Source organism: Oreochromis aureus, linkage group 15, assembly GCF_013358895.1.
Source record: "Oreochromis aureus strain Israel breed Guangdong linkage group 15, ZZ_aureus, whole genome shotgun sequence".
NCBI lineage: Eukaryota > Metazoa > Chordata > Actinopteri > Cichliformes > Cichlidae > Oreochromis > Oreochromis aureus.
The window spans coordinates 39,219,456-39,232,838 of record NC_052956.1 but is presented as its reverse complement, the minus strand read 5'-3'; the positions used below and the strand labels follow the sequence as shown (position 1 = coordinate 39,232,838).

The window sequence follows — 13,383 nt, the reverse complement described above, 5'->3', positions numbered from 1 at the left end:
TAAGGAAGCACTTTAAACACATGCAGTAAGTGGCTCGACTGTGCCTGGATTCAATGACAGACACTAAGTCATGGAAAAATTAAATAGATACTTTATGACAAATTCCAAGGCTAACAGCTCAAAGATGAGAGAGCAGATGTACCTTTAGTTTCTTGCAGGCTTTTCAGGATCATCACTGAGGAGAAGGTTATAGGAGTCCAACCCAAACTGTTTCTGTTGGGTTTTTCTGCTCTGTTGTGCAAACTCACTGCATGTCTGTCAGCTAGTAAACGGGAGGTCATTCCATAACAATGTACAGTAAACACATTGTGTGTTACCATGTTTCAGTGCAAATTAAGTATAAAAGAAATGAGCTTTAAATGACTGCAGTACTACAGTAGTAGCTGTAATGCAGACACGTGTTTATTTGATAAAGACTTAGCTTTTATTTGCAGTGTCAGAGTCAGATTCACTACATGTAAACACTTTAATGCATCTAGAGAAAAATATTAAAACAGGTTTTTGGGATGGGTGGATGGATCTCATTAAACACGGCCATGCCATGAGGATAAAAGCATTGTTTGTTTGTTTAAATTGGAGTCCCTTGGAATATGGGGATCTGTAAGACTCATATCCATCCAGCCTACCTTAGGTAGATTTAATAGCATAAAGTCAGAATCAGTTATTACAACATTGCAATCAGTAAAAGTATAGCTATCATGGCCTGGTTTGTACAGTCTCTCCAAATTCATGTAAATGTAATACTCAAGTGCAAGCAAAGGGAGAAGGAGGATTTTCCTTCTTCTCAGAGGGGAAGTTGTTAAAGCTTAACTTCTGAGCTCCTGATGACAGGCTGGAGTAGAGGGAGCTGCAGAGAGAGAGCAAGAGCCAGGACAAACCAGGAGATAAGGTCATCCCAGGTTAGGTAGTTTTACACAGGATGATCTGCAGCAATCCACTGTCTTCAACTGCTTTAACAAAAGTGCAGTGGCTTAACCAGTTTCTGTCCTGTAGCAGGGGGAATGCCCAGCATCCAACTTTATGCTGCTTTTTGATGCAAGCAGGGTGGCTGTAAATCTGAACAGAGCATGATTAGGTTTTGATCCTCAGTTCACTGCAAATTTATTTGTCAAGCAATTCTGAGATTGACACTTGCCCTTGCAGTGCAGAGTTCTCACATTAGTGCCTGTCGGTAAAGAAACACCTCCTCCCCCACCCGGAACCGAAAAGAAAAATTTGAGAATGAAATCATTCATGCAGCTAGGTTTGCATCCAAACATCTTATTTCTCTGGTTTGATCTGCATTGTCGCAGGCCTGTCGGCTCACACTAAATGTTTCAGGATTTGTTTTGACTTTTCAGCATCTTCAGGATGAGCTTTAACACACGGCAGTATCCGACATTCATTTGAAGTCAGAGAAAAAAAGGATCGGCTCAAAGTGCATCATTCTCGTGCATCAGTATGAGCGTTAGCTCCTCGTGCCCTTTAACAACCTTGCTCACACGCCACACTCCACCAAGGCTGGGTGGATTAGCACTATAAAGACCAGAGGCAGATGATAGACAGTGGATGCTGCCGTGTAGCTGCAATCACCTGTCCTTTCTTCTGTCTCTGCAGAAACTGGCCAACTCTAAAGCACATACCTCAAGATTCATCAGTGCCAACCTGCCGTGCAACAAATTCAAGAACCGCCTGGTGAACATCATGCCTTTCGAGTCTACTCGCGTCTGCCTGCAGCCGATCAGAGGGGTGGAGGGCTCTGACTACATCAATGCCAGCTTCATCGACGGGTACAGGTGAGCCCACAGAAATCACTTCACAGAAAGAAGTAGTGCAGAGCATTTCTGCTCAGCTGCTGCACCTCTAATGAGCCGGGGGTTGGACCTTCTCTGTGGCAGCTGACAGCATTAAATTACAGGCTGACATGGAGTCCGGTGTTTCACCGCCTCACATCCCTTTGTTGTGTCAGTTGTCAAAACAAATTGGTTTTATTGACAGGCCTGTTCATTCTCCCACTTTTTCCACCTCTTGTGAATGGATAGGCTGTTTGAGATCAGTGACATGTCAGAGAAATGAACTGATTACACCAACAGGTCCACAACGCGACTCCTGTCTGTGTCCATGAGGCCTCATGTTCTGTCTTTGTACATGAAGAAATCTTGAGGGTTTTCTACCTTTATAGAAGGGAAATGAACTGAGGTGACACTCAGCTTAATGCCTTTGTGATCATAGCTCAGTATGAAGGACAGAAATCTGATCAGTCCTTTTCTTATTTCTATTAACATTTATGTGCAAAAACATTGAGGTACGAACATAAATGAAAACAGTTTAGATTAAGTTTATTTTATTGTCTTCTTGGATCAAGGAAACATTGACATTGCAATAAAACATAGTAAAGTAGGGACATGCATGAATTTGAGATTCAAAGCAACACTGATTTGAAGAACATGCGATCCATATGGTTCATATTACTTATTCCTTTAATCTGCATTTGGAGCTGTACTATGTAGCATGATGCCCAAAAGATTATGTGACGACCCGAGTCCTGATCGTCTCCACAGATTTAGTTGGAACTCGTATGATCACATGATTATATGGTTCAGTGGATATACAAAGTTTGTCACTTGAGCTTTGGGCTAAAATTCAACTCACAAACTTTCATGTTTTCACTCAGATTTTATTCTGAAAGTTATGACAGCAAGTGATGATTCAAATCTCCCCTCAGTCTGCTAACATTGTCTTCTGTTTACAGTAAGCTTACAGCTCCGAGATGCACTGAGCACTATCACAGTCGGTCACGTCCCCTTACTTCAGGTGTGGAAAGCATGTTTAGACAGTGCTGTTTATTTATGAGCATAGATGAATATAAAATTCTTTCAAATGGCCAGCAGGTCGTCGGCTGCAACAAACAACTTGTGTTTGTATAGATTTATGCTGGAAAATGACTCTCCAAAGTCATTGATGAGTGCCCTCAATGCACGACCTTGGTAAACAGTTACTAAACTGAATTCAACATGATGTTTATTTTGTAAAATCTATTCCCCAATCTTTGTCCAGAAACACGATAAACAGAGTGATTGACTTTGACATTAGCCTAGGAGCATAAAGTGTCCCTCAGACTCTTAGTCAGATTCAGCCCAACATGTCACAATGTGATTTCATAAACAGTACAGATATCTCTTACAACATTAGCACTGATATTGTCACACATCAGGTTTGTAGCTAATCACAGGCTTCTCACAGGAGCAAATCTTTTATGAAAACACTTACTGAAAGTTTTCTAGCGCACTTTCACAGAAAGCAGTGGCTAATGAGTCAGGACTTCCCATTTTACATGCAGGGTGGGTGTATGTTGTTTTTGGCTCCCAGCACCTAATGAAGTCCCCTGAGTACCCCCCACCAAAGGGAGGCAACGGAAAGAGGCAGGGGTGTCGTGTAATTCCTCTCTAATTCCTGTGTCAGTAATTAAGAGCGAAGTGAGATTCGGGGAGCTCCATCCCTCACTGAGCTCAGCCTTTAAAGAGCCAAGCATGGATTAGGATAGATTAAGGTGAGGGGAATGCACATGATTATGATGATTAGTGGACATGCCCGGTGACGTCTTTGTATATCACCATTAGTCATTCTCTTCCTACTTACTGCGCTGCGAGATACAAAGGCAGCGAATGCGTACACCAGGATGTTATTAACTCTGCATGAGTCAAAAGTTACAAGAGTAAAATGGGCTTCCTGCTTAATTAACTTTTGATAGAACTCTGTTGTGGTTCTCACTATTAACTGTGAAATGCTTTAATTTGTCTAATATTAATGGAAAATCTATTCTATTAACTTTTCTGGGTTATTGATTTGGCTTTCGTTTCTGTCAGCAAGTATGCCTGAAATTCTTGCTTCATGTAGAATTTTAACTAGTTCATATTTTTTCATAATTTCAAAAAGATAAACCTTCATATATGCTATACTGATTACATACAAACGCAGGTATTTCAAAGGCTTTTAATGATTATAGCTTGTAGCTCAGGAAAATCAAAAATCTAGTATCTCAGATTATTGAAATATTTCATTTAAGGCCGCTTTTCAAATAATATGAATACCATATATCTGTCAGTCTAGTTCAGTAGACACAACCACACTCATGGGGAAGTGTGCTGACTTAAAAGTCGTCCAGGTGATGATCATCAACACCCTCTGCAAGGGAAGTAAGCTACAGAAGGTCATTGCTCAAAAGGCTGTTTGCAGCAAAAGATCATTAAAAATAGGCACACAAGTGACAGAGATGACCACAGATTTTTGTGGATTGTCAAGAATTTGGAAGAGCTTCATAAGTAGTAGACTGAGGCATGTTAAAAGCTGTCACACACAAGCGTCTTCAAGAAACCGTCACAGTCCTGAATCAGAGGCTGCATTACTGAAACTGCATTACTGCTCAGAGGTCCAAAGTCCTCTTTTCTTTCATCTGCTGGTGTTTTTTGCTTCACTGTGTTTTATCACGTCCAGAGTGAACACAGCTTGTGTATTTTAGAGCACTTCATGTTTCCATCTTCTGACAAGTTTTATGGAGATGGCAATTTCTTTTGTTCAGCAGGAGGCAACATCTGCCCACAGTGCCAAAATCACTACCAAATGCTTTGCTGACCAAATTGTTACTGTGCTTGATTAGCCCGTCATCTGTTTGTGGTGTGCTGTCAACAGGTCACAGGAAGATGAGAAATACTCAGCCTTAGAAAAAACACAAAAAACAGAGAAGCTGAAGGCAGATAGCAAAACAACCTGGTAATAATACCTCAGCAGTGCTGCAAGCTGATGGCCCCATCACACAGCACAGGGGTGCAATAATTCATGGTTAATGGAGTATTAAATAAGGACTATATATTTAGTGCTGGACCCTTTCTGCTCTTGGCTCTGTATGATGACATATTATACATATGTTATACTAAGTTTAGATCAGTATAGTCACAAAAGCTGCACCACATGTTGTTAAAGCCTAATTCAGCCATTTAAATACAAGCTGCTTTAAAGGGGGGCTAAGTCAAGATAATAATAACGATATAAATAAGGATTATTTTGAACTGCGAATCATGCAAAGCCACTCTAGTCCAAGAATAAAAATGTGGAGCTTTCAGGCTTCAAACTTGCAAATGATTGCACACTGTTTTTATTTACATTTTAAGCAGCATCCAAAGTTTTGCATTCAATCCCAAGAGGCTTATGTGACATCAGCTTAACATGAACATCCAGAGTTCTTAGAGACGGTTTTTGATTTTCTGCTGGCAGTAGAAAAAAAGTAGAATAACTCCAGCCTTGTCTCTAAAACAAAGGTCTGAATATTAACATACAGTTTAGTAACATTTGGTTCAAACTGTTCTGGGTGCTCATTAGCATCCACAGTTTGCTTTGGACAGTCTGGCCTTAAATGAACTTAGCCAGGCAGGATCAGCTGCTGCTGGTCAAATGGCTTCAGCCCTTCAGTCAGTCAGCAGTGCTCAGCAGGTAAAGTGACAGCATCAAAATAAGCAGCTTTCGTTCCTGTATTTATTTTTGGTTGTTGTATTACGGAGTATTGAAATAATAGCTGCGGTGCTTGTAAACCTGAGAGGAGGACAAACATGCAGCCAAAAACAACAAAGCCTCCAACCACCAGTGTCACACAAGAGCACTGATATATACAGATAACAGAAATACACCCAGGCATGCAAGTCTCTGGGAATTACCTAGGCCCACTGTTACATGCTTCAACACTGCCCCCTGGTGGCTATGTCCAGCTGCAGAGGATCGCCTCGAGCCTGGCAGAGCAGCTGGGGTGGCATCTGTCATTTTAACAGCGCTGTTAAAAAGGCTATGTGTTCAAGCAAAACTATTTAAAAATCAGCGCACACATTAGCAAGCAGCTGACTCATCAAATTTACTTTAAAGGGGTATGTGAAATTAAATATTTAACACCTGAGAGGTTCGTTCAACAGTTGTGGGATGTCATTGCCCAGAACTCTTATGCGGATGTGGTGAAGCCGCAGCTAAATTAACTCTTTTATTTTTGCAGTGTCACGAATTGTGAAAAACCATGACTGTAATTCATAATGAGCATTTTAGGCGGATATACTTGATCTATTCCACATTTTAATGGAGCAAGCTCTTGTTTTCTAAGGTATTATTTATCAGCTTACATGTATAAAAACCAGCCAGGCAAAGTCGGTCATCACCCGAAATACCCAGACCCCCAAGTTCCCAAAACCAAATCACAGATCTCTTTGGGAGCACTGAGTCTATCATTAACAGACACAAGAAAGCAGGTCAAATTAGTTTGGGGCAGCTGGTGATTATCTGGCTAAGCAATTTATAGACAGTTTACGTTACTGAATCACAATCAGGTAAAAAGATGAGAATAAGATACTTTTTTGTTTTGTTTTTTTTTATTTCTTTGCTTTCATCCGACTGTACATGTACGAACTCACTCGCAGCCCTGACAGATCAAACTAAACCTTTTCAATTTCTGTCCATTACATGATAATATGAGTGGACAACAGTGACATTATTTAACTGCTATCAAGAAAACTGAACCCAAATAGCAGCAGAGCTGCTGCAGCCCAGAGGAGTAAACACAGGCTGTGTGTCTCTGTTTCAATTTGCAGGCAGCAGAAAGCCTACATGGCCACCCAGGGCCCGTTAGCCGAGACCACAGAGGACTTCTGGAGAATGCTGTGGGAGCACAACTCCACCATAGTGGTGATGCTCACCAAACTCCGAGAGATGGGACGGGTAATACAAAACAGCTTCACCTTCTTTTATGTCATGTTGCACTGAAAACAATGCAAGATCTGAATCATTTCTATACATCAAGCAGAAATCTGGAATTAAAGTGATGTTAAAGGCTCCATAGGGAGCCAGAGGGCAGAGCATGCACAAATTTATATTTTTAACAGAAGTAAAAATGCTCTTTTTTTTTGAAGTTGCATGAAATGTTTCTACAGTTTGCCAAATCTGGTTTTAATAAAACTCGTATACACTGGATTTACTGTTAATACAAAGTAGAATAACATTTAACAAAGTAGAATAACCATATAATGATCTGTACTTAACACATAAGAGGTTCTGCTTGGAACATCTGGCTGTGGGATTTTGTACTTTTAAATATTTTTCAACTACTGGTAACGATTTAAAGACAACGTTTGTCAAGGAGTTAAAGTCTTTGACAAAAAGTTCAATATACTCCTAAATACCATACAGTAATGGGTTTTTAAAGATGTTGGATCCAATATCAGTTTGTATAAAAGTGGAATATACAATTTGAATATGCAGAAAATATAGTGCTTTACTTTAATGAAGAAAGATATGTTTTTATTCAGTTTATTCAGTATAATTTAAGTTAATTTTTTTTTTTTTTTTTTTTTTGTCATTGTAACTTTTTTGTCTGTTGACGAGGTATGAATCTATTATTTGATCATCACACCTCTCAGGTCCATTAAATATGCAGTCTTATAATAAACAGTAAAAAAAAGGCTGTTATGTGCAGTGATTTTATATATGTCAACATGGAGTTGCTCTGGCTGCTCATGGAGGTGGGTTGCAAAGCGGCTGGCAGCCTAAATTGTTCTGGGCTGAGCTGATGTGGACGAGCTGTGAGATCAGCTGAGCTGACAGGCATGTACCTGAGCTCGACATTACAGCCTACCTGATGCTATGCATGATTTCTCCAGCTGCTTTTATGTTACAGTGTAACTATATCCATGCAGATTTACAGTATGTGCACATCTATGCATAGAGTTGATTGTCATATATTTTAAAATGTCACAAGAAACAGCACTGTTGATGATTCACAAGGACATGCAGATATTCACATTTTGCTATAATTCAGCAATGACCTGCTTTCAAATGAATGCTCCTGTTCCACCACATCAGCCTTTGTCCAGTCTCTGCGTTATCAAAGTCCTTGAAGAAGCTGGTGCTGAAGTGTCACACTGCTTTTATTTACTTTATCAGCAGACACTGGGGTTGTTTGCTGTGTTGTGGGTGCTTACACAGAAGGGAAAAAGCACAGTGGTCAAAAGCAGCCTGACACCAACAGAAGCCACTGCCCATTTTACACTAATCTGAGGCCTAATAATTGCATTTTGGTCTCAGTGTTAAAACTCCAAGTCAGTTATGCTGATGACAGGAAACACATTTTGCGAAAATCATCTCTCCATCTTTCAGGAAAAGTGCCATCAGTACTGGCCTGCTGAGCGCTCTGCACGTTACCAGTACTTTGTTGTGGACCCGATGGCCGAGTACAACATGCCTCAGTACATCCTCCGAGAGTTCAAAGTCACTGATGCCCGGGTAGGTTTTCTTTTAGCAGCAGCAGGAATGTGACTGCAGATCACTCGTACACTCTTTCCAGCTGGTGGGGGAGGGAGGGAGGGATCGTTCTGTGTGAGCCATTTATCTTTTTTTCTCTTTCCATTTTCCTGCATATTAACCAGGATGGCCAATCGAGGACCATCAGGCAGTTCCAGTTCACAGATTGGCCAGAGCAAGGAGTGCCAAAAACCGGGGAGGGATTCATTGACTTCATTGGCCAAGTGCATAAAACTAAAGAGCAATTCGGACAAGATGGACCCATCACTGTTCACTGCAGGTAACTAAGAGTGTGTGTATTTTTGACAGTGTATAATCGGTTAGGTTGTCAAGATCTGACATGAGAAGCTTTAAGTGATACATTTCAGTATAATAATGATAATGTATGTTTACCAGTGCTGGTGTTGGGAGGACTGGTGTGTTTATTACTCTGAGCATCGTCCTGGAAAGGATGAGGTATGAAGGAGTGGTCGACCTCTTCCAGACCGTCAAGACTCTCCGAACTCAGAGGCCGGCTATGGTGCAGACAGAGGTATCAGTGTGATGCAGGGGCGTTCATCACAAGGGGCACAGTCATAGACAGCACATAAAAGAATAGAACATCTTTTTAGAATTGAATCTCCCCAAACAATAGACATATCTTGGCTATATCTCTAGCTACAAATTCAAAAAGCAACACAACATTGTGGTTTCATTAGCATCTGTGCAGGTACAATTCAAGCCTCTATGGCTCCTCCTGCCACTAAACAAACATCATGTTAATCGACATTACCAAGTACACAGAACTACATAAGTAACAGGAAAATTAGTTCACTTGTGTGCCACAATGCACAGCTGACACTGTCAAAATTCTTTGTTGCATCAGTGCAACATGATTAGCGCATGTTTACTAGTTTATCTGTTGAATGGGTCTGTTAGGGCAGGGTGGGACAACCGCCACATTTACAGAGTTCTCCCATAGATTTCTGTTCCGATTTAGTTCCACACCTCCACCTTATAATGTCTCTGATGCAGCCTTCAGATATGAAAAGTGAAAAAGTGAAAAGTGGCTTTTCCTTAAACCTGCATTATATCTCATGACCAGCGGGGGGCAGTCCACTGAAAGCAAAAACAACTCCGTAAAACTGTCAATGAGTTTATGGTTTCAGGTTCTGATATTGAATACATTATGATGTTTATTTTATAAATTGCCCCATTTAGAATGAAACAGCTCAACAGTGAAGTTCTGAGAGTAAGAATCCCATCAACATTCTGAATATTGTATCCATCCAAACTAGACTTGGATTGTGAAACAATGGCAGGTGCTCCTGTAAAAGGTCTGCGATCTCTCTGATTTGTGGAGGTCACAGTTACTGTGGAAATGTTTAAACCACAAACGTCAGATTGCTTAGTGAGTATGAAACTTAAGTAACCACGACTGTACCATGTTGAAAACAAGATTATCGATTGTATAATCTATTTATCAATGTTTGATCCAAATCAAATCTTTTTTATGATCACGTTTCACCTCATGGCTGGTTGGCTTGGTTCATATAAGTGTTGTGTAGCAGGATAATTAACAGGGTATTTTGGGCATGTATACTCAGTTTACTACTCCTGCATAATATCCAGTTTTAAAACAACAGAAGGTCAGCCTGAAGCTTCAGAACAGGATTTATGTTTGTGACATATTTACATTATAAACTGCTGCTGCACTGCAGAGGCAAACCTGAAGTCTTAATGAAAATAAATCCACTTTACTGTACAACTTTACCTCTGCTATAATCCTCCTTACACGCTGATCAAAACCTATTTTGTGTCTCTAGGATCAGTACCAGCTGTGCTACCGGGCTGCTCTGGAGTACCTGGGAAGCTTTGATCACTATGCAACATAACCCTACCCAGAAAGATGCCCTCAGAGGAGATTTGTGTCTCTTCTGAGCCACATCCACTCTGCTCCATTGGCCCCTGCAGGCTGATGAAGAGGCTCTGAAGAGGACTGATGAGGAGATGACCACAGCAGGAATCAGGAGAGATTAATGGAAAGAGGAGAGGTGATGTGATGACCTCCCCCTCCTGGACTGGTGCCATGATTCTGCCACAGACCCCACACAAAAACCTCCCAAAAAACGACCCTGAAAGACTCGTACTGTACTCATGCCTCATTCTGATTCCTTCGACTCCCCAATTTCTGCCTCCTCTAAATAGCAAAAACTATTTTTCTGCTACTTTCGTTTATATCCATCATTACTATGTTGTTAGCCATTATTAGAGTTTATTTTGTGATCACTTACATTGGTTACTATATGTCTTAATGGGTCTTTTCTTAATTTGCCTCTCTTATTTTTCTTAGTTTTTAATAGAGGACATGTATTTTCAACATGATCCAAGTCATTAATACTGGACGCCGTATATTCACAGCTGCTAATGATTTTTTATTTTATACCACAGATATGATATTCTAATGTTTATCGTTATTCGGTTGGTCTTATTTAGAGGGGAACTTGGAGAATGATGATATCTACTAGACAGATCGACTGAGCAAATAAGGTTTGTGACCTGCAGTATGAAATAAATCACAGCTATAAATGTGCAAAGACTCATCACATCTGAAGAACTGCAAGCATGTACAGAGTTTTTTGTCATTAAAAAATGTTCTCAGAGTCTTCAGAGATTTGGAGACTTTCAGCAAAAGAATAATGAAGCAGTTGGAAAAGTTGTGGACTCAGGTAGACTAACACAGATGGCCTGTTCATGAGTTTTTTTGTGAAATTAGTGTGACGTCAAATGCAGAGCTCGTGCTCCACACATAAGAAATGAAATTGTGACACCTGGAGAGAAAAAAAGAATAGAACCCTAACATCAGAAGATCCTCTGTGAGCAACATTAGTGACAGTGAGGACAAAAAAACTACCTTTTAACAGGAAGAGACCTCTAACAGAGCCAGGCTCAGAAACGAACAGCCATAACTGTCCATTGGGGGAATGAGGGGAAATAGAAGCGTAAAAAGGGACCGTAAAAACAAACTGAACAAAAGACAAATTATGGGAAAGAGCAGACAATACTCTGGGCTGAAGTTTAATCAAATTGGTTTTGTTGCTTCTCCTTGAAGGATTAACGTCACTCTTTATTTCTGTTATTGTCAGCAAATGCCATAAAAAAATCAACAGCACAAGTTACACACTGCAGTGTAGGGAAAAACAATCACAATCGTGACCTCCGGTAGACTTTCTTTGCTTAGCTGTGATCAGCTAAAATGTGCTGCACTTCTCTGCACTGTCAGCATCATGCATTACTGTAAACATCACCACAATGCTGCAAACTAACCTGTTTCACCTTGCACTAAACTACCTGGTATTTTTATGCAACGTTCAAATAACACAAAGTTGATAGACTTCAATTTGCTTTAAAGGATGTTTTAAATTTAGGGAGAAAAAAAATGTCACATCAAGCATTGATCTGATATCTGGAAACTCTAAAATGGCTTAAAAAATTACATGTAAGCTGTGGTGATGGTGCCATGTTGCTCCAAAAACAACAGGAAGAGTGTTTCTGCACAGCAACAGAAATCTGCATAGTTAGAAATTACTATTAACACGTGACTTGTGTTTGAGACCTATTGGAGTTTGTTTTGACATTTAAGTTGAAGTTTAGGTTAAAATAGACACTTTTATAATAATCAGTACATGTTACCAAGTTCGGCTTTCTAGCCTGCTACTTTTTCACATGACCACAAGGAACTATAACACACTCTCTGGCCTAATGTGGCTCTTTGGGATTGTTGAAGAGGCAAACTTAAAATGCCAAGAGCCTTACAAAGGCTCAACTGAGGGGCAAGCAGTGCGACACGTCTGGGGCTAGAAATGTGCCACATGTTTTAGGACTGGCAGATCCTGTGTGGGCCAGACATGGATAAAAGTCATGAGATGGGCTTAACATTACGAGTGTTGTGTGGGCCAGATATGAGCCAAATGTCCCACAACATCTGCCATCTTGTCCAAATAAGGTGGACCTGTGGCTGAACTTATGGAGGCAGACTCAGCCTGAGTCAGGTACATCACCCAAGGCTAAATGCAGCTCTTAGAAAATTTCATGTGGGCCAAACTTTTATTGGTGTCTGGATATGAGATTTTTTTATTCTAAATCATTTCATGCTCCTGTAGTGGACTACAAACTAAATAAACTGCAACAACAACAACAACAGGTTCGAATATTTCTAGAACAAATGGTTCTAGAAATAAGCTGAATAGGCCCTCCGTTAATATTAGGGGTTATTAATGTGAAAAAGCTCTCTGTTGTGACATGCAGCCTGGTTTCTGACGCTCATACTCATTTCACAAAGATTCTCCACATTGTGTTTGTACAAAAACAGCCCAGTTGTTGTAAAGCACACTGAATATGGACTCAACATCCTACAGTACAAGACAGTCATATCTCACATATTCATTCATCTTTGCATCTTCATCTGCATACATGACTTTACATTGACAGGATGCATTAAACGGGATCACCATCACAGATAACTCACCTCTTTTATCACTGTGTTGCAGGCTCAGAGAACAACATCATTGTTCATTGATGCATCTCTGCGTTTTTCATTGAAAGATACAGTGAGGTGGCTTTTGAATGATGCGGACCACTTAAAGGATTCATTTCTCATAGTCGTGCTGTAGGGGTCCTAACTGTTGTATAAACGATCTGTTTTCTATTAAAAGCAGAGAAAAAATGTCTTCAAAATCTTGATGTTAATAAAGTTGAAATGTTGGGTTTTTCATATAAAAGCAGTGACTTCTTTCAATTTTTGTAAAAATGTTATGTGAGGTGTCACCCAGTGGACCAAGGGGAAATAATGTGCTGTGCTTTGCTGTCCTCATGTGACTGTTTGGTGTTGTTTATTTAAAAAATATAGAAGTAAACCTTCATTAAAGTAAATTCAGGGGATTTTGTTTATGAAAATGACATTTCTGCAAATTTCCGATAGTCTAAATTTTACCCAATAAGAAGTTTAATTTATCACAGCATCAAAAGCATCAAAAGTAAAAGTACTGAAGGTATATAAAAGGAAATCCCACAGTCACTTAATAATAATGACTGAAA

General features: G+C 40.0%; 1 protein-coding gene across 11 annotated transcripts in view; it reads left to right on the top strand.

Moving 5' to 3' along the window:
- Positions 1-13,067, top strand: part of ptprfa (protein tyrosine phosphatase receptor type Fa) — a 335,895-nt gene extending 322,828 nt beyond the window's left edge. For all 11 annotated transcript variants that reach the window (XM_039598488.1, XM_039598487.1, XM_039598496.1 and 8 more), the window contains 6 exons: positions 1,597-1,775; positions 6,603-6,729; positions 8,164-8,289; positions 8,433-8,587; positions 8,704-8,839; positions 10,113-13,067. In XM_039598488.1, the coding sequence (XP_039454422.1) occupies positions 1,597-1,775; positions 6,603-6,729; positions 8,164-8,289; positions 8,433-8,587; positions 8,704-8,839; positions 10,113-10,181 (792 nt within the window). In that variant the 3' untranslated portion in view covers positions 10,182-13,067. The remainder of the gene's footprint in view (positions 1-1,596; positions 1,776-6,602; positions 6,730-8,163; positions 8,290-8,432; positions 8,588-8,703; positions 8,840-10,112) is intronic.
- Positions 13,068-13,383: the final 316 nt, after the last annotated feature.